This window comes from Phascolarctos cinereus, unplaced genomic scaffold, assembly GCF_003287225.1.
Source record: "Phascolarctos cinereus isolate Bilbo 61053 unplaced genomic scaffold, phaCin_HiC Scaffold_726;HRSCAF=1367, whole genome shotgun sequence".
Taxonomy (NCBI): Eukaryota; Metazoa; Chordata; class Mammalia; order Diprotodontia; family Phascolarctidae; genus Phascolarctos; species Phascolarctos cinereus.
The window spans coordinates 61,242,157-61,269,453 of record NW_027556098.1 but is presented as its reverse complement, the minus strand read 5'-3'; the positions used below and the strand labels follow the sequence as shown (position 1 = coordinate 61,269,453).

At 36.9% G+C, this 27,297-nt stretch overlaps 1 protein-coding gene across 1 annotated transcript; it reads left to right on the top strand.

Annotated features, from left to right (window-relative positions):
* Nucleotides 1–225: 225 nt before the first annotated feature.
* Nucleotides 226–26,325, top strand: ATP6AP2 (ATPase H+ transporting accessory protein 2). Its single transcript, XM_020967119.2, has 9 exons — nt 226–358; nt 8,507–8,637; nt 13,390–13,521; nt 15,206–15,301; nt 15,621–15,758; nt 16,825–16,878; nt 19,288–19,437; nt 23,680–23,799; nt 25,076–26,325. The coding sequence occupies exons 1-9, from the start codon at nt 322–324 to the stop codon at nt 25,268–25,270; spliced, it is 1,053 nt and encodes a 350-aa protein (XP_020822778.1). The 5' UTR covers nt 226–321; the 3' UTR covers nt 25,271–26,325.
* Nucleotides 26,326–27,297: the final 972 nt, after the last annotated feature.

The window sequence follows — 27,297 nt, the reverse complement described above, 5'->3', positions numbered from 1 at the left end:
AGATCAGCGTAGGGGCGTGGCTTCCCCAGAAAAACCAGCTGCTCCCTCCCATTGGCTGATATTCCCCATCAGTCACTGAAGGCCCCGCTCCCACTCCCGACCCAACGGAAGCTGCACCTCCACAGGGAGGCAGGCTTTTACAGCTGATTGGCGGAGAGTGTGGCAGCGGAATCAGCTGGGGGGCTGTGCGAGGAGGCGAAAAAGCAGAGAAAGGCGGGGGGCGGGATCTGGGAAACGTCATTCCCCTTTCCTCTTCGGCTCGGAGGCTGCGGCTGCGGTGACTGCTCGTGCTGTTGCTGTCGCCGCTGCCGGTTTGTTACCATGGCTGTGCTCGCCCTTCTGGCTTTGCTCCTTCCTGGTAAGGAGCTCCGGGTCGTTGTGGGGAACCTGAGGGTGCCCCTGGCCACCATGTGCTTCTGGATGTCCGGGCTCACGCAGACCCGGGAAGGAGAAGGGGGGGCGGGGAAGAACGGAGTAGATAGAGGTGGAGGGACTAGGTGTGTAGATGAAGCCTGAGGGAAAGAGGCAGGGTGGGGGATGGATGAAGGAACGGGGGAATGAGCACCTTGTAGATAGAGAGAGGAACCTGTGTGGGGGGGGAGATCGGACTGTGTCGGAGGAAGAGCCGGGAGTGGGGGTGGGGCGGGGAATCCACTGGTTCTTTGGCAGAGGGAAAAGAGGGAAGTGGACCTGCGTTCTAGTGCCGCAGTGCTGTCATCGCTGGGAGGGGTCTATGGGGGGGGTGGAACCTGACGAGAGTCTCGTGACCCTGTGCGAGCCGCCTCCAACCACCACGCCCCCCCATCGCCCCCCCTGTCCCCAGCCTCGTTTTCATATTCCTCGACTCCCCCTTCCCATCCCCAGCCTCTCTTCCAGATCCACCCCTTCCACCTCCAGGTTCCTAGCCTCGCTTCCAGATCCACTTCCATTCCCATTCCCCAGCCTCGATTCCACTGCGTGGGTTCCTGGAAGATGGAGGTGGCACGGCTGTCGTGACGATCCTGCAGTGGAAGCCATCTTTTTTGTCAGGGGCTTGGTGGGGGGGGCATCGTGTTGTTGCCTCCTATATAAATGACTTGAGGAAAGGATCTACTTGCTACTGTTTAATAAGGCAGCCCCTAAAAAATGCATATGATATTGTAGCCCTACCCCCTTGTCTCCCCAGTATGGGAGAATTGTCCATCCAACCTGTCTCCTCTTTATCCCTGCCTGTTGGGGCAGAGGTCCGGGGTCTGTATCTCATGTCGTTGCACGTCTCTAGTCCTGTGGGGAGCCCATCCAGTCTGTCAGTCGGCCAGTGTAAGTCACTAAGCTTTGGGGAGACAAAGACTTTTAATGGTTCCTGCCCTCAAGGAGAGTACATTTTAATTGAGGCGACAACATGTAAATAATGTATGAAGAAGGCACGTACAAATTTAATCCAACCCCTTATTACAACTAAATTGCAGTTGAAGCTGTAGTGTCTTAAATTGCTAATAACTCTTAATATGGTCCTGTGAAATTCAGTAAATCCTTTTTCTTCAGTTCAGTTTGTGCACAGTATGTCACAGTCTTCAGGAGTGAAGAGATTACCTTATGTCTTGGTCTCTGCAGAAGACCACCAGTCATGTTTTTTTCCAGTATATAGTACCCACTACCATCCTGTTTGGAAAATACCTGCAATCTAAAACTAGTTATAGAGGCCTTGCTTTTTTCCCCAGACTTGGATTTTTAATAAAATTACAGATTTTGTTTTGCTTTTTTTAATTAAGAAAGCCATTTATTTTGAAAACTTTAGTGTCTAAATTTGTAGTGTATATATAAGCTTGAAATGGACTTTAGACATGTTCAGTGAATTTAGAGTTTGAAAGTATCTGAATAGATCTTCTGATTACCTTATTTTATAGATGAGGGAACTGAGAGTGGAGAGTTAAATTCATTTGCCCAAGGTCATACAAGTTTAAATGGCAGAGAAACTCTTTCTTAGGATCCAGTGTGATCCTTCCACCACAGTGTCCTCAAGCCAGTGGAATTTTAATGCTCACTTAATTCTAGTAGTATCGTTAATACTGTGTTTTTTGTAGTAGGAGGAATTTGGCTTAGGTTATTTTCTTGCCTAAGGTAAAATTATGTTTTGTATACATTTTGTGAAAATGTATTGGTATTTTCTTACTAGTTTAATCCAGCACACACAACCCAAGAAACTGATTTAGTCAACTTTTGCCTTAGCTGTGCTTGTCAGCTGACATTACATCATACTGTTTTTCCCAGTGACTGAATGTGTTTTAGTGAGAAATATCTTTAAGGAGACCAGCTTCTCTGTTTGAAAAAAAAAAGTAGATATTTTCTTCTAGTACTTTCCAGTAAGGTAGAATTCAAGAAAGCAGAAGGTTTCAAAACCGTCTTATATGAGGCATGGTTGAAAGACTAGATTCTTTGATCTAAAGAAGAGATAGAGATATCAGAAAGTTGCCATCTTTAGATATGTGTAAGAGGGATTAGATTAGTTTGGTGTTGCTTTAAAGGTCAAAAGTAGGACATGATAGACGGATATCACTAAGTTGGATTTCAGCTCATAGAAATAGAAGAAATAATTTTCTAACAATTGTAACTCTTAACAGTGGAACAGAATGTCTTGAATTGAGTGTCTTCTTAAGTAGTGAGCTCCCTATCACTAGAAATATCCAAAGGTAGAGGCTAGATGACCAGTCAGTAATATAATAGATGGGAATCCTGCTTAGGTTAGGAAATTAGGATTCCATGTTTCAAAGAATTTTTTAAATTGAAATTCTAGCCCCTGAAGATCTTCTGTATAACTCATAAGAACCAAAATAAGCTTCTGGGAGGAGTTGTGGTAGCAACAAGAAGGATTTGAACCTGAAATCTAGTTATGGGGATATTCCTCCAGGAAAGGTATAAAGGTTGGTAATTATAGAGAAAAGATAAAAAGACTAAGTAATTAAGATGAACATTTGTTTGTGGTATATCTAAGAGTGTTGAAAGTAGAGAAGAGAACTTCTTTCTGACATGTTGTCTCTCTGCCCTGATTGCTACCTGGGTGATGGAAATTACAATGAAAAGAAAGGCACTAAAAATGATGGTGATGATAATGGAAAAAAGGCATTTATTAACAGCTTTCTATGTGGAAAGCACTTGGCCATTTTCCTTTCTCTGCCATTGGGAAAGATCTAGAATAAGTGTCATACTGTTTAAGAATGTTATGGGTAGAAATCTGGTCATAATGTATTTAGGAAAAAGAGACTACAAAAAACATGGAGTTGTCTAAAGAGACCATAAATGGATGCCCTGGGATCTCTCTAATTAACTTAGCTTTTTGAAAAATGTCAGTAAGAGATGGAATCAAGAGCAGGTAACAGGATGAATACAAAAGCAATGATTTTTAGTCATTAGTCATTTTAGTCCTATGATTGCTGTGACATTTAGACATCTTGGATTGTTTGTTCATTATTCATCTTAAACTCACTGTATTCAGAACTGAACTCATTTTCTTTCCCCCAAACATTCCCCCTGACTGTACCTTCCTATGTAGAGGATAACATCATCCTCCCTGTCCCTCAGATGAAACCTAGGTGTCATCCTCAATTGTTGCCAAGACCTATTGATTTCAACTTTGCAACATCTCTTATACCCCCTTTTTTAATTTTGATATTACCACCACTTTGATGCAGGCCCTCACTACCTCAGACCTTGACTTTTGCATTAGCTGCCAGTGGGTCTGCCTGCCACTAGGCTTTTCCCACTCCAATCCATCCTTCAAAGTGATTTTCCTAAGGTATGGTCCTACCATGGTTCCTCATCCCGTCCCCTCCTTCTGTCCTCCATTGGCTTCTCTCTTGTCTTCAGGATCACATACAAATTTCTCTGTGTGGTGTTCAACCAGTACCTAGCCACTTCTACCTTTCCAGTCTTGTTATACCTTACTCCCTCCTACCTAATTCATTAATACTGGCCTCCTTGCTGTTCCTGGAACAAGATACTCCATCCCTCAGTTCCAAGTATTTTCTCTGGCCATCCTCCATGCCTGAAGTTCTCTTGCTCTTCATCTCTACCTCTTGGCTTCAAGGCCTAGCTAAAATTCTGTCTTCTATAGGAAGCCTTTCCCAATCACCTTTAATAAAGTGCCTTCCCGCTTAATTATTTCCTCTTTACCCTGTATATGGCATTTTTGTTTCCTTATTGTCTCTTCCATTTGATTGTGAGCTCCTTGAGGTCAGGGACTGTCTTTTTGTATCCCTGGCACTCAGCACAGTGCTTGGCACTTAGAAAGTGCTTCATAAATATTTATTGACTGACAAAGTCTTGAAGGTACACCCCTGGTTATCGGGCCTTAACTATCAGTGATTACCTAAATTTTAGCAGGGAGTTGGGGAGAGGGAAAGAGCATTTTTTAATTTTTTTCACTTACATGTAAAGACAATTTTCAACATTCATTTTTTGAAAGATTTTGAATTCTAAATTTTTCTCTCTCCCTCCCACCTTGCCCCCCTCCTCCAGATAGCAAGCAATCTGATAGACATCATACTAGAGCGTTTTATTCCTGTTATGTGCCAATCACTGTGCTAAGTGCTTTACAAATATTATCTGATGTTATTTTGTTCCCAAACTGTCTTTTTCTTTGAAGCTTTGCTTGTAAGATATTCTTTAAGCTTTGTGTTTTGAATATTCCTATCTTTATAATAGCTTGTTATGGTAGGTTTCTGCTTTGTGTTTGCTCATTCTTCGAGCCCACTTCCTGACTACAGACTAGCTGTTAGGACTGGGCTGTGTGTACTTCTGGAGGGAAAATCTGGGCTGATCCTATTGTTTCTTTCTTGGGGGTATTAAGTGTTATGTTATTCCAATATTTCAGGGGCAGCTCAGGCTAGGGATCTGCAAACTTTCAAGGCTCCCAAAATGGTCTGATACAGGGCAAAATTTGATTGCTATCTTCCCGGTCTGAGCTCTGAAAGTTTCTCACCTGGATTTGGGTCTGAGCCACTGTAGACTGTTGGTGTCAGTGAACTCAGCCATTGTCAGCCAACTGGTAAGCTAGTGGCACTGCTCCCTGCTACTCTGCCATATTGGTTCCGCCCTCAACTGTTTAACATTTCATGTTATTTTTCTAGAAAGATGGAGAGATGTGAGCTAGGGAGTACTGTAATAGATGGATTTAGAACTGGTTAAAAAACTTGGCCTCAAAGAAAAAAAATTAGTTTTTTGTCAGCATTGATAGACGTCCTTAGTGTAGTGTTAATTAACATTTTTAGCGGTGACTTGGAAGGTGAATGTGTAGATAGCATGCTTATCACGTTTGCAGATTACACAAAAGCTGAGAGATACTGCTAAGACTAGATAGCAGTACTTTAATAACTGCCTAGAACAAATTGGTCAAATTGAGTAAGATGAAATTTAATAAGAATAAATATAAATCTAACACTTGTTTAAAAAAATCAACTTTTCAAGTACAAGATGGAGGAGACATGGTTAGACAACATGCTGTTTATTGGAGGAAAAGATCTTCTGGTTTTAATGAATTGCAAGCTTAGTTTGAATCAGTAGTGTTCTTTGGCAGCCAAGAAGGCTAATGAGGAGCCTGAGCAGCATAATAATAGCTAGCATTTATATAACCCCTACTGTATGTCAGGCACTGTGCTAAGCACGTTATAAAATATTGTCTTGTTTGATGCTCATAGCAGTCCTGGGAGGTAGGTGCTATTGTTATCCCCTTTTTATAGTTGAGAAAACTGAGGTAAATAGGAGTTAAGTGACTTGGCTAAGGTCACACAGCTAGTGTGTGTGTGTGTGTGTGTGTGTGTGTGTGTGTGTGTGTGTGTGTGTGTGTGTGTGTGTGTGAGGTTGGGTTTGAATTCAGGTCTTCTGGACTTCAGGCCTAGTTCACTGTGTCACCTAGCTGCCCAGTAGCTTTTGTGATTTATTAATTAACATATACTGGGCAATATGTTTTGCAGAGTAAAATCATTTCATTACAGTATGACATGGAAGGAATATGCTAGGCAGTCATGGAGTTGAAATTGTTTAGAAAAGCAGATTCTAGGTGAACAAAACACCATTAGATAAATAGGCACTTGAGTGGAAATGTGGTTTGGCTAACATGTATAATTTCTCCATTAATGTCTAGATTGCAATCTTGTGTCTCTCTGTTAATTTTACATTGCTGATCTGCCTAATGTGCTAGCAGTTTTCCACTGCTACTTTTAATAATTTTTTTGAACACCAGTGTAGCACTCAAGCTGACCTATCTTCCTCACTCTGGAAACTAGCCCTCCACCTTTTTGGTCATATATATGACCGTATATGAAGTCATTTACACCATTTGCTTGGGAACAAGCAATAGTAGGCAATATGTAGTGTCTTATTTGGATCTGTCATCTTTCTATTGTTTTTTAAGTAACCTGAAATTCTGATTCTTTTAGGATTAAGGTATTTCATGAGTTAAAGCCATCTAAATATATATAGATAGCATCATTAGGAAACTATTGATGCGAAAAAAGATGGGCTTTTGAGGTAGGGAGCAGCTAGACATCTTAGAAAGTATCATACAACTATAAATGTGAAGCACTTAGCACAGTGTCTTACACATTTAAGTGCTATATAAATATTAGCTACAATTATCATCATCATCATCATCTAGCATATATTTTTGCCTCCTCCTATTCATCCCTGGTACCAGTTCATTGTCCATTTGTGGCTTCTGTCAAGACATGCTGAGGAGTGGATTTCAGTAGGCTGTCTGTCCATCTGTAGTTGATATGGGTGATGTACATTCTTCTTCCATTTATTGATACTAAGTTGAACAAGGTTGTACTTGTATGGTTGCATCTACAATGGATTTCTGTAAGAATCATGACTATAGGCAAACCAGGAAGAACTGATTAAAAGAAATTAGACTAAACCTCAAAGAAATCTGCAGATAAATTTTAAATAGAAATGGAAAATGTGACCTGTTCCTAATACTTAGTATTGATTTTTATGCTATCAGTTCATATGTTATTCTTAAGTATGGCCAAAACTTTGTAGGTCTGAAAGTTAATTGGATATATCTGCAAAGCTGAGATGAGGTATTTTATAGCAGCCATAACACTGAAATGATGGATGAGTAGGCAAGACCCTCAAATCATATATTCCTTCTATAATTCTTTAACTGTAAGTACCAGATATGTATTATCACTGGTCTCTTTCCCTTACTAATTGCTGCCTAGTTTTATATCAAGAAAAATTTTAGAAATTCTTGCTTTAGTGAGTGTACTTTATTTGTTTATATCACTTTCTGTTGGTATAAACACCATTCTAAGGTTTTATATTTACTGTTGGTACCACCAGAATTTGTTTACTATTCTAGCTCTATTAACGTGCTTAGTAAGGTTGGATTTTTTTTTAAGTCTGCTTCTATCATACCAAGCATGGCTAGACTTTTATGGACTAGGAACCACTTTCCACATAACAGGAACCTGAAAATGAGCTTAGGCTGTTTGTACCTTTGCAGTCTGGGCAGTTTCCCCAATTTTCTCAATACTTCAGTTTATGTTATTTTAACATAATTGTTAAACTGAAAAAAGTGGTATGATAAGTCTAGATTAAAGAGCCATCAAAATAAGGAAAACCTGCATTCAAATCCACCCCTGGACAAGTCACTTAATTGCTCAGTGACCAAGGCAACTTGTTTCTTAGAATATACATGCATTGGTAGTAAAAATTATCTTCCAGAAGATCCATTGAAATCATAGGTTCTGTCCCCAAAAAAATATTTATATGTACATATATATACATTGTATGTATACACACGTGTATATGTTCCACGTAGTTCTACTTTTAACCTGAGGAAAATATCCTACTCCCAAAATGCCTTTTCCTGCATTGAATCTTTTGGTGTTAGAGAATATATTCCTGGGCATGTGTACCTTTCATTCCTTACCCATATGTGTCTGTTTCCTCTGTAGTGCTTTGTAACAGATACCTTTAAAATACATATGTAGTAGTGTACTGCTTTGGAGGACCTGGGGAAAGGGAATAGAGGGTAAATCAAGAAAACCTGTATTTTTCCCCTTTAGAGGATGTAGTTGTTAAGGAATCTAGGAAAAGAAGAAAAATGGTGACAGTAAAGAATCCAGTGTGGAGTATCAATAAGCCAGATCTCATGATTGACTCTATAGGATAGGGGGAAAGGAGGTATGTGGAAGGCAACCTATGGTTTCCTACTCTGATAATTTTAGTATAGGAATAGTAGTAGCAGTTAGCATTGTGAAGACAACTTGAGAATGTGAAGAATTTGAGCATAATGAACACTTTTCTGGATTCTTTCCAATACCCCAAAGGGTCTACAAATCTCATCAATATGTGGGAACTTCTTCCAGTAATGCGTTATATCCACATCTGCCCATCTATTGAAATTTATAACCTTATGTAACTATCCCAAGTTGTCCACTTCAGTCTACCTTTGGAAGTAGAGGTGGGAAATTTGCTAGTATTTAAACTATAATTAAATTAACCTTTTGTGTTTCTTTTTTAGGTGTATTGGGGAATGAGTTTAGCGTGCTAAGATCACCAGAATCTGTTGTTTTCCGAGATGGAAAATGGCCAATACCCGGAGATCGAATTCCAGATGTGGCTGCATTATCCATGGGCTTTTCTGTGGAAGAAGTATGTATACTTTCAATAAAATATTTGAAACTATTTGAAATCACTTCTATTGGTTTTTACTAAAGTCAGTCAGTCCATCAGCAGATTCTGGAAAACTTTGTTTGGCTTTATTGCCAAATGATATTATTTTAGGTCTCATTCTATGAAAGAGGTTACATCTGCAAAGAAAATGGAATGGGACATGGAGTAATTGGTAAAATAGAGATGTTGGAGTTAATTTTCAAAATTGCTAATAGTGATGAGTGTTTTACTTTTGTCTTTCTATATCCAGTGCTAATGCTTTGCTTATGTAATATGCTTAATAAATGTTGCAATTGAATGTACTTTTAATTGGTTTTGTTGTTTTAAGGTTGTTTATAATAGTTTTTTTAAAGCCGTATCTGACTCCCCATCAAATGGCCTTGCAATTTGATTTGGTTTTCCAATACTGGTGATGGATTAATAGATCATTAGTGTGCCTGTTTGTCTGTAGCCCTTAGAACATTCATTGACTCTTTTCATCTTATCTTCCCCAGTTTGCTGGGTTTGAAATGAAATCAGTCTTTCAGATGGTTGTTAATAATTTGTGATTCTTTTAAAAACTGTTCTTATTTTTTGATCACTTGTTCATTAGGGAATGACATTTGGTCTTATATAGTTACTATATACATATTTATTTGATTAACAGACAGGAAAATAATTATTATTGATGTGGGATTTTTCCCTGAGTCTGCATCTGAGTGCAATCAAACCTGATTTGTTAGAGCTGAGATCAGAATTTGGAAAAAAAGAAAAAAATATATAGTATATGATTAAAAAGATTTAATCTTTAATTATTTAAATAAGTTATTGAAGATCAGAAGTGGGAGAGGGACAACAGACATTAACACCAATGAATAGTTTTGTCCACAAGTTAAGCTAGTGTAAATTAATTTTTATTACAAGAATAATGAAAGAATCCAGAAAGTACATTAGTTAGCAAACAACTTACTTACCAAATAGAAATGGCCCTCAATGACAAGGTTAAAATATAAACTCCTCTGTAAAATCTTATGAATGAGGGTGATTGGTTATCATCTTTTAAAGCAGAGAGAAGCAGTGGAGGTTAAAACCAGTTTAAAGAAAGTTTGGCAAGATATCCAGCAAAGTAAAGTCATTCCAAGGACATTCAAAGGTGAAAATGAAAAGTGTGCTGCTACAAATGGAAGAAAAATGGATCCTCCTCCAGGTCACATCTGCTATGTGGAGTGCCTCCCAAGGCTCTGTCTTAGGCCCTCTTCTCTCTCTGTACTATTTGCTTGGTGATCTCATCAGCTCCCGTGGGTTCATTTATCATCTTTATGCAGATGATTCTCAGATCTATATAACTGACCCCCTTTGTCCAGTTTTGCATCACTGGTTGCGTTTTGGACATCTCAAGCTACGTGGCCCAAAGACATCTCATTCAAATTGAAAACAGAACTCGAAGTTCTCCCAAAACTCTTTCCCTCTTCCAGACTTCCTTATTACTGATGATACCTTTTTCCCCATCACCCAGCTTCTCAGGCTTGGTGTCATCATCTTTTTTTTTTTTGCTAGGCAGTAGGGTTAAGTGACTCGCCCAGGGTCACACAGCTAGTAAGTGTTATGTGTCTGCGGCTGGATTTGAACTCAGGTCCTCCTGACTCCAGACCAGTGCTCTATCCACAGCGCCACCTAGCTGCCCCCTTGGTGTCATCCTCAACTCCTTATTTGCACTCACCCTACATCTTCAGTTTGTTACCACACCTTGTCATTTCTACTTTTACAGCATCTTTCACATACATTCCCTTCCCTCCACTTATACAGCCACCACCCTGGTGTAGGCTCCCATCATTTCCCACCAGACAATTACAATAGCCTTCTAGTTAATCAAGTATCTTCTCACTCCAGTTCATCTTCAATTCAGCTGCCCAAGTCATCTTCCTCGAACATAAGCCTGACTGCCACTCCTTTATTCAGTAAACTACAGTGGTTCCCTATTACCTTGATGATCAAATATATAATTCACAATTTGGATTTTGAAGTTCTTCATAACTTGGACCTTCCCTGTCTTTCCAGTCTTACACCTTACATCCAGCCCACCTTTTCTATTTTTAGCTCTTCCTTCTGTTCCTTGTACATAATACTCTTATCTTCAGACTCCATTCCTTTTTATGAGTTGTCTCCCGTGCCTGCAGTATTCTCCTTCCTCATCTCCTGATGACTTCCCTGGACTTGGCTCAAGTCCTACCCACTGCAAAAGGCTATTCACAGCCCCTCTGACTGCTAGTGTCTTTCTGAGATTACCTTCTATTTACACTGTATGTATCTTGTATATGCCTGATTGTTTGCATGTTGTCTCTCCCAGTCTCCTTAAGGACAAGCACTGTGTTGTCTTTCATTGTATCTTCGGTGCTTAACACAGTGCCTGGCATGAAGTGAGCAATTAATAAATGCTTGTTGACTTTTTTGTTAAAAAAACAATTTACAAATCTGTTTCAACAAACTGTTTTCTCTATCAGGGATAATGGAAGCACCACACTTAAATCACATTCCCTAAAGTGATAATAGAGGAGGGAGAAATGGTTCTAAAAGGAATAAAATACGGCAAAAGCAGCTAGATTGAAACAAGTGTAGATATCTGTGTTAGAGGTAATATATTGAGGGACCAGTATTCAAGGTAACTGAGAGGAGGGGAAGATGCCAAAAGTGTGGGGGAAAGCTTGGACCTTATGAATGTCCACCAGAAAGGAGACCAAGAGAACAGAAGTAAGTACTGGCCTACATTCATGCCCTCTCAACTATACAAATTTGTGAGTGTTACCCATACACAGATTGAGAGCATCTTTGATGAGGGCACTAGTAGTGAGCAAGGAGACTTTGACAAACAGTATTCAACAGTGAACCAAATCATTGTCATTTCAGAATTAACTGAAAGAGAAAATAAGATCTCATTGTACTTACTGTTGACAACAAAAAATCATTTGATTCATTAGAACAACATGCAGTCTTACAGGCACTTGTACAAGATCTGTCTGCACCGTGTTCATTCACAATTCCTTGGAAGATATAATAACAGAAATAACCATTTAGTGACCCTCTAATGATAAATATCAGGTGAAGCCTAAAAGAGGAATATGTATGATTGTCAAAGGTATTTACTGCTGTTAAGAGGAGATTCAGCACAGAGTCCAGGTTAAGGAGGGGTTTCTTGTGGTTGGTCAGGTCCTCCAGATCTTCCTGTTTGGAAGGTACCATATTGATTGTATCAGTTGCGCTCCCAAGACACTGCTGAGCCTCAAGGAAAAGATGTCAAAGGAGTTTGACATGTCCATTCACATAGGAGAGACCAAGTGGATGAAGACTGTTGCTCAGATTTCAAAATGAATTTGAATGGAAATCCTAGAAAACTTGTCCACATGTATTTGGGAGAAATCGTACAGATGGAAAATGAACTGGGCATGGAGTTGAAAAGTGGGGAAGAGAGCAGGCTAGATCATTTTCAGGAAATTACTGAGCTCTTTTTACTGACCTCATGCTTTACATGAAAGCAAAGACCCAGCTTTTCACTGATTTGTTTGTTTGTTTATTTATTTGTTACATTTTGATCCAAGTTGTCTCCCTCCCAACCTCGAATTCAAGGCCCACATTTGATATAGACATGTATGTGGAACCATACAATAAATATTTCCGTATGTCAGTTCTTTCTGTGGAGGTGGATAGCATTTTCCTTTGTAAGTCTTTTGTAGTTGATTTGAATGTTCATATTACTCAGAATAGCTTAGTCATTCACAGTTAACTCTTTGAATTCCTGTCATTGTATACAATGTTCTCTTGGTTCTGCTCATTTCACTCTGCCTTATTTCATGCAAGTCTTTCCATGTTTTCTAAAACACATGCTCATCATTTCTTACAAGACAGTAGTATTCCATCACATCTGGCTTTTTGGTATTAACATTTTATTAGTATTGCTCTATAGCAGTAAGACATGGAACATCACTACTTCCAAAGAATGAAAGATGAGTATCACACAAAGGTCAAGCACTATGGAGGTACACAGAAGATATGAGCAGGCAACAAAATATAATTATGGGTATGACATCTGTGTTCCTGTTCTGTGTGTTGGTATTTATGCCACAAAGCTGTGCATTACCAACTACCTATTTGCATAGGCTTCAAAATGTACCTTCCTACCCTCAAAGAACCTCTTTTCCCATCTCTGTTGCCAGCCATATTTGGCAAATTTTACACCTTTAATATCAGGCAAACTATTCTTTGACACCAACTTAAGAAAAGTGACATAACATGTTTAAGGGCAAATTTATGGGTATAAATTTTCTAATTTGACTAAACACTAAAAATATTGAAGTTTCTAAGCTGTATTAGCTATCCTTACCCTAGGTTTTTTTTTAAATAGGACTAAATTCTCTAGTCCAAAAAGAGTTTATTTGAATGATTTTATTCTCTTATTTATTTACTTTTTATTTACTATTATTATTTAATACTGTGAGAGGTGATTTTTTTTAGTGGAAATTTTCCTGCCACTGATTTAGAAACCCCGATACCTTTTCATTCTGTCCTCATACGTGTTCCCCCATAAATTGTTCACAGTTCCATCTAATATATTGGGAGACTTCTCATTACATAATTAGCTGAAAATTTCACTTCTGCTGCTAACCCTGTTACTCCCTGTTTTTTTTTTTCCTTAGATGTTTTGGAGGGAACTTGCCTAAGTTGAAAATTAAGCCTTATTTTATACTTTTAAATATTTAGGATCTTTCATGGCCTGGACTTGCTGTGGGCAACTTATTCCATCGTCCTCGAGCTACTGTTTTGGTGACGGTGAAGGGAGTGGACAGTTTGGGTTTACTCAAGAATGGTGTTGTTTCATACCCTCTTGAGAATGTGAGTATTTTAGAAGATTGATTTTTGAGTGTTGTTTTATGAATGGTCACTAGGTGCTTTTGTTTAGTTTTTGTTTATGTGTGACTTTTTAGCATATAGCTATTTCCTTATGTTTGTTTTAATAAATTGATTAATATGAGGAAGTTATCCCCTTTTTTTCATAAAGAAAAAATACATAAATTATCAATAAACTTGATGAGCTCCAGATTTCTTGGATCTTATTCACTGTGGGCAGGATAACCTTTCATTGTATGGACAAGAAGAATTCTCTCCTCATTCTGAGGAATAGGCCCTAAAGAAATCAGGGAGAAGAGCTGGTGAAACATTGATTTTGTTGTTTGGGAGACACTGCGCACCAGTCATTCTGGTTAGAATTTTGCTTCCTTACTTTTTTGTATGTGTTGTTTAGTTATCTTTTCACCTTCAGGAGAAGAGTTCAAGAAGAAGCTGCCAAGAGTGTTATAGAGTGAGCTCTCAAGCTTAAAGAGGAACATAACCTGAATGTTTAGACATTGTGGTGGGCTGAAGGAAGCTGGTTATAGCTGAATGCTTTTATTTTCCCATTGGGGTTAAGTGACTTGCTCAGGGTCACACAGCTAATAAGTGTCAAATGTTTGGTCTGAGGCCCGATTTGAACTCAGGTCTTCTTGACTTCAGGGCCAGTGCTGTATCCACTGCACCACCTAGCTGCCCCACTAAATGCTTTTAAAGGATTTTTACACTCATCTTACCCTTATAAAATTATATTGCATCTTGGATTAGAGAAAAAATTAAATTTCATTTGGTTTACATTGAACATAGGCAGAATTGCATGGTAAATAGAATGGAAGACCTGATCAGTGGGGTTCAATTTCTTTGATATTTACCATGTGCTGTGGAAAAGTCACTTACCTCTTTGAGCCTCAGGCAACTCTGTAAAAATCTAATTTATAGACTGCTAAAGAGTACTGAAGTCAGAGGATCTGAATTCAAATCCTTGCCCTGTGACCTGGAGCAAATCATTTAACCTCTCTAGACCTTAGTTTCATAGTTTGTAAAATGAGGAAGTTGGCTAGATGACCTCCCAGCCCCTCCCAGCTCTAGACCTGTGATCCTATGATTTTTATGGTTGTAATCTTCATTAGGAGGAGAGAAGTCCTGCACTAGACTCACAAAATTTACTGGTGCTTGATTAGGGAATGACTGGTCATTTGGAATCAGTGTCATATTTCACTACTAGATTTTGCCATTTTTGCATGATCTTTTGGTCTGCTGGGTTGGGAGGGAATAGTGATGTACTCAGTAATCCTTTGGTGGTTGCTTGTTGATTGATTAGAATGATAGAACAGCTGAATTTGGAATCAAGGTGACCTATATTTATATCCTATCTCAGACACTTACTAGCTGTGTTCTTCTGTGAATATCACTTATCTTCTCAGGACCTCAGTTTCCCTAATCTGTAAAAGGAGAGGATCAGATTTAACTTCTCAGGCCCCTTCTAGTGCTAAGTCTATGAGTTAATGGCATTTCCTAAGGAAGTAGTGACTTGGGACTCTTGAGTTGCTACAGATAATATACTTGCTTACATAGAGAGAAGTTTCACACGAGCAATAATCATCCTAGTAGCCTTTTAAGATTTGTTTCCAAATTATTTTTCTCTTTTTTGGTAAAAGTTTTAAAATAAAGTATTATTCTTGTATCCTAGGCAGTTCCTTTCAGTCTTGACAGTGTTGCAAATTCTATCCATACGTTTTTTTCTGAGGAAACACCTGTAGTTTTGCAGTTGGCTCCTAGTGAGGAAGTAAGTAATATACTTTTAAAAATATTCTAAAAACAAAAATTGCCTTCTGTCTTCAAACTTGTTTCTTATCTTCATTTTTTCAAAAATTATTTTAATTATAAACTTGACAATCCTCAACAGAGACCCATATGTAAAATCTATATAGAAAAAGATCAAATTTCCATCATCTGTTTAACAAAAATATGTACGTTATCATTAAGAAATCTCAGACTTTTCTACCTTGATTATAAACTAAAAACAGCTGCTGTTACTTGTACTGTTTATGTGTTGAAATGACTCTGCAGTGTGTGGATGAGCTTTAAATGTGTTGTTGTTTCAGAGAGTGTATATGGTGGGGAAAGCAAACGCCGTATTTGAAGACCTTTCAGTCACTCTGAGGCAGCTGCGCAATCGCCTGTTCCAGGACAACTCCATTCTTAGCTCTCTGCCTCTTAACTCTCTGAGCAGGAACAATGATGTAAGTGGTGTTGAGATAATGAATGAACAGTGTTCTTCATTTTCCCCTTCCTTACATTGCTGAATTGAGGATAAACTTGGAATGTGGATGATGAACAAGAAAACCTATCCTTCCTTCAAAACTTTGGTTATAGTCATTAGTATCACATTCAGGTATGAAGATTGTCACCTGTCTTTAAAGGTGAGAATATAGTGGTTATCTTTGCTTGCCACTGGTTGCCATATTTTTCTGGTTCATTCAGAACATTACAGCAGTGGAGACAGTCTTAGTACAGCCCCTACTTACCCTTGTCTACCAAGCCAACCAGCCATCTGACTCAAACCTCAACTACATTATATTCACATATGTGTACCATACCTCTTAGGTCTAACATGGCTAGCATCCTTCATGGAACTAATTAAAAATTGGCAAAAGGGAAATGAAAACTTGGGGCATTGTAATATAGAGATATAGACCAGACCTTTGATTTCACTTTTATAGGGAACTCTCTGGTGAGGAAATGCCCTCTAATTCAGATGAGCATCTTGTATGCAACTCTATTATGACTCCATTAGAAAGTTTCCTAAACTACTGAGAGACCTGGGATCACATAGCTAGTATGTCAGAGGCAAGACTTGAACCCAGGTGTTCTTGGCTCTGATGCCAGATGTCTCCTCCTATAACATACTACCTTCTCATATTGTAATAAGACCACAAATTTGGATTACTGTGGTGTCTTGGTGCATTTGTGATTAATAATGTTTTAGAGTGATGTGATTTTTAATCATTAATACTTGGGTCATTCGTTTTACTTAGAATATTTACTATGCATTTGAAAGTTATCTTTAAGTGATATATTCTGTAAAAGATCATTATATAGATCCATCTGTGCTTTGTTTATGCTGATGTTATTTTGGTTATTTGCAATGTGTTCTAGAGAACAAAAATTCACAGAGGATCAAGGCTATGTATAATTTTATATATGTCTACAAAATTGTTTTCCCTATTAAATGTTAGCAAACAGTCTCGGTTGACCCATTTTTCTGCTAAAATGAAAGCTAATACTGATTTTATTTTGGTCTTCTAGGTTGATTTGCTATTTTTCTCTGAGTTACAAATTCTACATGATATTGCAACTTTGGTAAGCAGGCAACTTTGATGTTAAAACAAAACTTCTAAAAATACCCAGTTTTCCCCTTTGTGTTCCAGAAGGTAGTTTTCAAGAAAGTCTCTAAAAGATTGGTGGGTGACTAGGAAAACTGATTGGAATATGTGACTTGACATATCTGATAAACGTCCCATCACAACTATCATTGATTTTATATCTGAAGTTAGCATAGATTTGGATAGAATTTGCATGTGTTATAGCTATATTAATATATTATTCATATCATGTATTTGTGTGTGTGTTTATGTATTTTTTTTTAACTATCCCAGTGATTTCATCGGTCTAGGGAGCTCCTAGTTAGGAACTAAACTGTGCCTGAGACACAGAGGTTAGAAGTGATTTTACTTGGGTTATAAAACCAGTATGTGTCAAGTGGTGGAACTCAAACCCAGGCTCTAAGACCAGCTCTCTAGACACTATGCCATGTTACCTCTTAGGTGTTTAGGTGTATATCTTAATTAAATAGCTGGTCTGTTAGATTTTTAGCAGTGAGATCAGGGTATGCATTTCCCCTGCTTTGACAACTCAGCAGCAGTTTGCATGCTTTTAACCCTTTTTCTTTTTCTCGAATTCGTGTAGCATGAGTGGATAGTTTATAAAGCAGCTAGGCAGCCCTTCTATAACTTAGAAGTGAGTGAGGCAGTGATCTTCCCCCACTACTCCACCGTGGTGCCACTTATGTGAACACGAAGGCAAAGAAACCAAGTTTTATTCATGTTTTCACCGCAAATCAGTAGCAAAATTAGAGGTACAGTTACCAAGTATTCTCTTCATCCTGTTCTGTTCTCTTGAATGACCATCAATGGCACGCATGCACACACATGCATTTACACACACACACACACACACACACACACACATACACACCATGTACCAAAAGTCTTAGAGAAGTTTTAAGCTTTAATAACTTAAGAATTATAAATGCTACAGACTTACAAAAAAATATTTCAAAGGCTGGTTATTTAAATTTTTACAATCATAATATATTGTTAAATTCAGCATGACCACCATCTTGTGTGATACATCTCACTCTAGTTGATTTTTGAGCTTTGTAAAAAAAACTTTAATCATCTATTGCTCAGCGACTGACATGATTGCATTTAAAATCCTAGCCTTAATCCATGGGTCTGAAAAAGTGTCATCTGGAAACTGTCCAACATGTAATACATAAATAATGGCAACCTTGTTGAACTGAAAGACTTATTATTCAGAATTCGCAGAATTTAAGTGTAAAGAAATTTAAATAATTAAACTTTCAAATTATATTTTTTATAGTTTGTAACACTTACACTTCTGTTATTAAAGCTTAACACAGTACAAGACTTTGGGGACACTGTTTAACAAGTCTACATTTATGAGGTATTCAAGAGAATTGTGTTTGTGTGTGCATGCATGCACATGCACAGCAAGTATAGTGTAGTGGATAGAGGCAGAGGTAGGTGGCTAGCTCTGGAGTTAAGAAGTCTTGGCTTCAAGTCTTGCTTCTTGACATATATTAGATCTGTTATCATGGATGAGTTACTTGACTTCTTACTATTCCAAGAATCTGTCAAAGACTATAAATTACAGAGGGATTGCTTGACTGCATTGGTGATTTGCATACTTAGAATTTCCTAGAAAGATGGCATCGTAGGACTGTTTAGTATATCACATCTCATCCTCAACTCCCACTCCCCCTTAGAAAAAAATTTCATGTATTTGAAATCAAGTTTAGACCCAAAAGGGTCACATAAGACGTAAATAAGCATTTGAACTACTTGTTGACTTTTAGTTTCATAATTATGTCATTGAAATCAGTGATCTGCTTCTAAAGCTTTTTAGTGATATGTTTTTTTTACTTTCATGCATAGGTATATTTTTCTATCTTAGTCATGATTCAAATTGATCAAAGTAGAGATTTACACTTATTTCCCAAATCTCCACTGGTGTTTAGTTGTAGGAATTTGGAAAAGAAAGTGTCAAGGGCATGAGTAGTTCTACTATAGACCTCATTACAAAAAAAGTATCAGTCCATCTGTTTGTTTAGTTATATAATAATTACTTAGCATATTGTGTTAGGTTTTTTTTTAACATAGTAAGCAGGCAGTTTGCAGTAGAAATTAATATTTAAATGACCAGAGAATATTTATTATATGTCTAGGAATTATCATTACTCCCCTTAGATTTTATGAAGAGTGCTTACTACTTTTATCAAACTACTGATGTCATGACTGTAATATGATGCTCATCTTTTTATAGTCTCAGGGAACTAGTTGGGAAGTTACTAAATATCTTGATTATAATTGTATCCGACTTAGCTCAATTATGTATGAAATTTAGTTTGACATTAAATTTTAAATGAATATATTTGCAATGTTATTTGTTCTGTAACCTTTTCCTAAGTTGTCCCGACACAAGCATCTAGCCAAAGATCATTCTCCTGACCTGTATTCTCTGGAGCTGGCAGGCTTGGATGAAATTGGAAAACGTTATGGAGAAGATTCTCAGCAATTCAAAGATGCTTCCCAGATCCTTACCGACTTTATACAAAAGGTGACTTTACCAATAGATAAAACTGAGGCAGTAGTAAAAATAGTACCAAGAAAAATAAACAAGGAAAGTACCTTATGCTTAAAGTACCATAGATAATGTAAATCCATCTGGTCCTGGGGTACTTTTCTTAAGGAATTCCTTTATGAATGATTTGATTTCTTTTTCTAAGATAGAGTTATTTAAGTATTCTATTTTCTCTTATTTTAATGTAGGGAATTTATATTTTTATATTAAACATCCATTTTATTTAGATTGTCAGTTTTATTGGCATATAGTTGGGCAAAGCAATTCCTAATAGTCATTTTTATTTTTTCTTCATTGGCTGTGAATTCACCTTTTTCATTTTTGATACTGGTAACTTGGTTTGCTTTCTTTTTTTAAAGTCAGATTAGCCAGTGATTTATTTAATTAGTTTTCTTCATAAAACCAGCTCCTAGTTTTATTAATTTAGTGGTTATTTATTTTCTGTTTTATACATCTTCCTCTTGATTTTCAGGATTTCAATTTTGTTGTTTAGCTGGAGGTTTTTGTTATTCTAGTTTTCTTACTTCCATGCCCAATTCATTGGTATGGCCTTTCTTTTATTGAATAAGCATTTGGAGATACAATTTTCCCCTGTTACTTTGGCTGTATCCCACAGATTTCAATATCTCATTGTTGTCATTATCTTGAATGAAATTGTTAATTATTTCTATGATTTGTTCTTTGATCCATTCATTTTTTAGCATTAAGTTATTTGGTTTCCAGTAAATTTTAAATTTATATTTCCTAGGCTCTTTACTGAATGTAATTTTTGTGAAGGTGCCATGCAGGGCTGGGAAATAGGTATACTCCTTTCTATTCCCATTCTTCCCAGTATTCTCTCATGTTTTCCTGTTGTGTAAAATGAATTTCTGTACTCAGCTGTGTGGGTGTATGTTTATTCTTCACTTCATGAACCAGTTTAGATAGGCTTAAGTGTTGCCTCGTCCCCTCCATTGTATAAACTCTTCCTTTCATGCCCTATTTATGTAATTTTTCCTGTTTTTTTTCTTCTCCCTTTTCTCATCCCCCAGTGCATTCCTCTAATAGTTAAGAGTCTAGCCCTTCCATTCCTACTTTAAGATCATCCCAGCATAATAGTGTCATACCCAGGCCCCGCTGTCCTCCCAATTAAACTCCCTCTAAGAGCCCTTTTCTAAGGGGTTGAATGTAGAAATTGTAAACAGTTTTATCTTTTTTAGTCCCTTACAGTTCTGTCTCATATTTGCCTTTTTATGCTTCTCTTGCTTCTCTTGTGTTTAAATGTCAAATTTTCGATGCAGCTCTGGTCTTTTCATCAGGAATGCTTGAACTCTATTAATTAGTTCTTTCCCTTTCTCTCTCCCTCTTCCCCATTAGAATTATATTTAGTTTTGCAAGATAGGTTATTCTTGGTTGTGACCCTAGATACTTTTTGCCTTCTATAATATACTATTCCAAACTCTACATTCTTTTAGGTGGTGGCTGCTAAATCTTGTGTGATCTTTATTGTCCCAGCCAGCCCCCACCTTACTGTCCACAGACCTGTCTGTCTTCCTAAACTGCCCTTTGCTGGAAAAATGACTCACTTTTTCCTGGCTTTCTTGGTCAAAATTCAGTTTGGTGCATTTTCTGGGTTGTTGTGGAGGAGTTGTATTGGGGAAACTAGATAGAAATGTTGACTCCCCTTAACCCTCATCTTGATTCTGCCCCCTCTACCATACAAAATGAAACTTTTTTTTCCCCTGTACTTATGATTTCATTGCTGAAGGGAACTACCAGTAAAGAAATTCTCTCCTCTAATGTAGATCGGCATCCTGTCTTTAACTTAGAGGCTTGGAGTTGCCAGAAGCAATGAGAAATTAAGTAATTTGCCCAGGGTTACAAAGCCAGAGGTGACCTGTGAATCAGGTCTTTCCTGTCTCGTGGTCATCGCTCTACCCATCATGCCATCCTGCTTCTCTCAATAAAAAAAAAATACTGGATCTGCTGGATCATGATAAAGGGAACTCCTGGTTAAGAAAACTTTCTCTTCCACTGAAGATTGGTACTTTTTCTGCAACTTGTAATTTTAAAGAGTTGCTTACAATGCTAAAAGGTTAAGTGACTGGTTCAGAATGTGTCAGAAACTCTTGAACTCAGGACCTCTTGGCTTCTCAATCCACTGTAACATATTTATATACTGAATGGCCCACCAACTTACTAAAAAAGCTAACTGAATTGAAAAAAGCTAAATAATTAGTCATTGAAAGAGATTTCAATATGCGATGTTTAGACTTAAGTATATGTAACAGATATATCATAGGATGATAGATTTTGAGCTGGAAAAGACCTTAGAGGCTTTTGAGTCTAATACCTTCATTTTACAGAAGAGAGAAATGAGGCACAGGGAAATTAAGGAGTTTGTCTGGAGTCACATAGTTCATAAGTATCTTAGTGGGATTTGAAAACCCAGGTTTTCTTAACTTCCACAGTCATTACCTTAATCCTACTACACTATTTTGGAAACAAAAAGGAAATCATGTATTTGAACAAAACATTGGAAACATTAAATATGCTAGCCATTAGTTATTACTGAATAGGAATCTTTAAGAATATACTTATTTTTCATTATCATATGGAACCTTTACAAAATCTGATCTTGTGCTAGGTCATTTAAAAAAAAATCTAGGGGCAACTAGGTGGTGTAGTGATTAGAGCTCTGGCCTTGGAGTCAGGAGGACCTGAGTTCAAATGTGGCCTCAGACACTTGACACTCAGTAGCTGTGTGACCCTGGGCAAGTTATTTAACCCCAATTGCCTCATCAAAAAGCAAAAAAGAAAAAAATCTGTAGGCAAAAATGTTTACATGCGTTCTTTAAAAACTGTAGCAAAAGAGGTTAAAAGCCATAGGGGAAATTTGAGCAAAAGATATAGACTTAAATGGGAACTAAATAATATCCAGATAATGAATGGGTCAGAGAATAATTACAGAAAAATAATTATCACTCCATTTAATATAATGAGAAGATAATATTTGCCAGATGTAGCAAAATGATCCTTAAGGGGAAAGTTCCCATTGACCACTCATTAATCAAGGAAAGAAAGAGATGGCTATTGAATTCTGCCTCCAGTTTTTAAAATCCTCAAATAATGAGAAAAATATAAATATTAAAAAATATATATCAAGGGGGGGATGTACAAAATTAACATCAGAACATAAAACATTGTCTTCAAAGAATGCAATAAACATGTTGGAAGAGATCTGGAGTAGATAGGAGGGTAGTTATTGCTAGCCTTTTGTATTCCTCCATCATTTTGTTGTCTTTAAATAATCTTGAGCTATTATTTGAGATAGTGGTATTTCAGTGGATTATTTAAATCAGTTAGTTTAGTAGTGATGATAGATGAAAACAGACTTGGAAGAAACTCCTTTAAGATCTTAGACTCCAGGAATGTTAACATCACAGAGAAATCATTATAATAAACTTCCCTTCATTTTGTACCTTTTCCTCTCATAGTCCTTCTGTCAGGCATGAGACCTGGTGTTTCCAGATGCATGACACCCCTGGCCATCCTCTCTAGCACTAGCTGCCCCTTCTCTTATCTCCTACTCCCTATCAGTACTGAGAGGGAAATTGGAATAGTCCTTGCTCCCCATTGCCATGTCCAGACTCTTCCTTTTGCCGCCATCACTCAGCAACCCCTCATTCTTTGAAAATTTACTCTATCAAAATAGATTACCCAATACATGGTGGTCATCACCATTGGTCCCTAGGTCATTCTTCCACCTTTCTCAGAGTTTAGTATTTAGCTCACTGTCTTCCTCCCTTTCCTGACTTGTGCACTTTTACAAGGGGATTTTTATCATTCACGTTGACGCCTCTGTCAGTACTCTAACCTCTGACTTCTTCAGTCTCGTCAAATTCCATGACCTTATGCCTTTACTCTACCTCAGCCACACATAGGGAAAATCTTGTCCTGGATCTCATCATTACCTACAAGTTTTCATCTGTGATCAAAAACTCTTGACATTCCTGTATCTTATCATACCCTATCATTCTCTCTCTTCATTGTGCCTTTCCCTTTTCTATACTTTTCTTCTCCCTTATTATGACTTCCAGTTCCTCCACCTTATTTCATTTTTCTCCCCTTCAAATTTCAACTTTATAGTTAACCAAATTTTCTTCACAGTGCCACCTACTCAGATTATTTTATACAATTCTGTTTAATTTTAATAGTAAAATAAGTAATCTTTCTTAGTTTGCAGATGACATGTATGACCTTTATGGTGGGAATGCAGTAGTGGAAGTAGTAACAGTAAAGTCGTTTGACTCCCCCCTTGTGAGAAAGACACGTTCTATTCTTCAGGCAAAACAGAATGTAAGTGCGTTTTATATACTGCTTTAGAATCAAGAGATATACTTTTTTTTTCCTAACCAAATCATAATTCACTTTGAAGCTGCTGTACTAAATGCATTGAATCTAAGCTGATTATAATTAAAGCTGTTGAATTGCAACATACTAGTGATTTTGAACCATCTCTCCTTTTGGTTGGAACTAGATTTTCGTTTGGTAAACACTTGATTTTTCCATATGGGTTAGGGTCAGGGATGAAAGGGAAATGGTTCAGAAATAATAAGGTAATGCTCATACTGTATTGCTATGTAATTACAGTATTAGAAATTAATGGTGAAAATGTGTATATTTTTCCTTGGAGACTTAACTGTCTAAGGATATGATCCCTTCATTTTTAAGACTCAAGTATAGAAACATAATTTAAAATACCTATTTTCTTTAGTGTGTTCCTTTAGTATTCTCTAAATACTCATTTAGAAGAATGGTAATATAGGTCATTCAAAACAGTGAGTTGTTGATATATATATGACTTTTGAATAAAGTCAGATATATACTTACTCATACACATAGTCATCTCCATGTCCAACCACAATTTTCTCCCTATCCAGTTCTGTTGGGAAGTGGAATTAAGGATTTTAAAATAATAACCCACTTGTAGATAGCCCGGAGTTCACTGATACGTGCACTTTAGTTTTGAAGAGAATTTTAAGGCTGAGCACTCATATTTATTAATTTATAGTTTTTAAAATGTTAACAAGTCATGTCTACTAGTGGCTTAGGAAAGTCTTTGCAGTTCAGGGAACCAGACAGAAAAACATTACTTTGCAGGTTGATGCCTTATATCTGAAATTCACTTCCCAAACCACATCTCCTTGCTCTAGACAGTCTTGGTTCTTAAAGGTGAACTATGAGTTCATCCCTCAGGCATTTGGCTTAATTGTGATAGAATTCGTTTACAACTGATGCTAGACTTCTTTATTACATAGAAAGTTTCTTCTCTTTATTTTTTAAAAAATTAAGTAAAATTAAGTGTATTTGGTGAATAGAGAATGAAGATATAGCATTGATTTTGATGTACTTCAAATTATATTAATATCACTTCCTAATTAGTACAGATATGAAATTTGATTTATGTAAAATATGGTAGTAGATGAAAATGGAAATTTCTTTGGGAGTTAAGACCTAACATTCCTAGCAGCACTATGTTGCCTGTGCCTTCCTGACATGTTATAATCTTTAAAGTGACAATGAGGTAACTTTCTATGTTCAAATCTTTTCTTTTTTTTCTACTTAATTATAGAACAATCCAGGAAATCCATATAATCTTGCGTATACATATAATGTAAATTATGCAGTAGTCTTCAACATAATTCTTTGGATAATGCTGGGCTTAGCCTTAGCTGTGATCATCATCTCCTATGGCTTGTGGAACATGGATCCTGGATACGATAGCATTATTTATAGGATGACAAATCAGAAGATCCGAATGGATTAACCTTTTTCTGTGCCATCCTAATAAAATAATATGGAAACCACCCATATTGTATTAAGATAAGTCTTTTGGTATGGTTTAAGGTGGATATTGTATTTAAAATGTATTAAAAGACAAGATTTGTTTTCTATTTTGTGTGTACTTGTAACCATTTTTCAAAGTGGTAATATTTAAGTGAAAATGTGACAATAAATCCTTCACTCTGCTATGTTATTACAGTGGCATTAAAATGATTTCATTCCATTTTAAATTTGGAAATATGCACTGGAAATACTTTAAATATTTACAAATGTTAGCCTGTGTTGCTCATCTATGTGAAACAAATGCACTGAAAGTATAATAGAAATTTTTTGCTGAGTTCTTTAACAGTATGGGTAGAAATCATCTTTAGATTGTTATGTATTATGAACTACTTGTAAATGTCTTAAGGTGATGTAAATATCTTAAACACAGTTACTGGATGAAAGTTTTTATGATCTACAAAAGTCCTAAAATGGGGGAAACACATAGTTTTAGAAAAATATTCCCGTAGACAGAGGATAACTGTTTTTTAACCTCTTCTGAAAGTTGGGTGATCTATTAAGAGGTGGTTATGACCTAGGAAAGGAAACATGTAGAGTATTTGACTGGACTGGACCCAGGAGATCAGGGTTCTAATTCCACCTCATCCCATGTGTAGCTATGTGACATTAGAGGAGTCACTAACCTCTTTGGGCCTCAGTTTCCCCTTGTGTAAAATGAGGGGGTTGGACTAAATGTCATTTCGGTTCCTGCCAACTCTGAAATACTCTCATCTGTCAGCATATGGTATTGTGAATTCTTATAGTTATGCACATAGACATACTTTTCTGTATGGTGGTATTTTTGGGAATGGCTTGAGTTGGAAATCCATTTTTCATTTTAATGTCTGTTTTTCAACTCCCATATTAGTTGGTAAGGTTGATGTTACAATTTCATTCTACAGATTGCAAAATGGATGATTCCTACTTTTTGATGTGGACCAATGTTATCAAGCTTATAAGTGACTGAAATAAATAAAAGTTGATAAGGATTGCAAATATGTGTTAGTCATTCACTAAATCCAAATGACTTTATATTATATGAAATAAGTAGTTCTATAGAAAAATTGTTTTGTAGTACATTTCAGAAAGTACATGTACCATTTTAAAATTTACCTTTTTAAATATATTATCAAAGACATGTGATAAAATGTAAAGACGGATCGTGTGGTGAGAGTGAGGAATAAATGATGGACAGCCCTCAGGTTCCATGTATGCTTGCAATATCAGGAAAAAGTATGAAAGGCCCTTAGTACATTGGATTTACCTGTGTCAAACCTTACATAAGGGAATTTTTGGGAAGATGGGCAAGCATGATGGATTTTGGTCTGCTTCACCAGAGGAAATACTCAAAATAATGAAATAAGTCCATTTGAATACTGACATTGCTTACTAACATTGTTATGAGTATAAATAAAAGAAAAGCATTTTAGTTCTCGTTATAATTTTTTTTTTTGCTAAACACATAAAATATACAATATGATTTTTTAAAAATGAATGTAGCAATAAATGGGGGCTGCTAGGTGGTGCAAAGGATAAAACACTGGAGCTGGAGTCAGGAAGATCCAAGTTCAAAGCAGGCCTCAGACAATTACTAGCTACGTGACCCTGGGCAGGTCACTTAACCCTGTTTGCCTCAGTTTCCTCATCTGTAAAATGAGCTGGAGAAGGAAATGGCAAACCATTCTTTGCCAAGAAAACCCTAAATGGGATCATGATGAGTTGGACACTGAAATAACCAAACAACAACACAAAAAATGGATATAGAGTTTGAAGGTAAGAATCAATAGTGTATTTTCTTTAGACACAGGTAAGTACTTTACTGATGACCTAAAAACCAAGTATCTAGCATTTGTGCTTTTTGAGAAAAAGAAAAAGAATTAAGAGAATTAAAGTTGTCATGGTTGAAAAAAGTGAAACAGACTTACACATTTGAACACTTCTTTGCTGTGTCATTGTGAATAATATTCT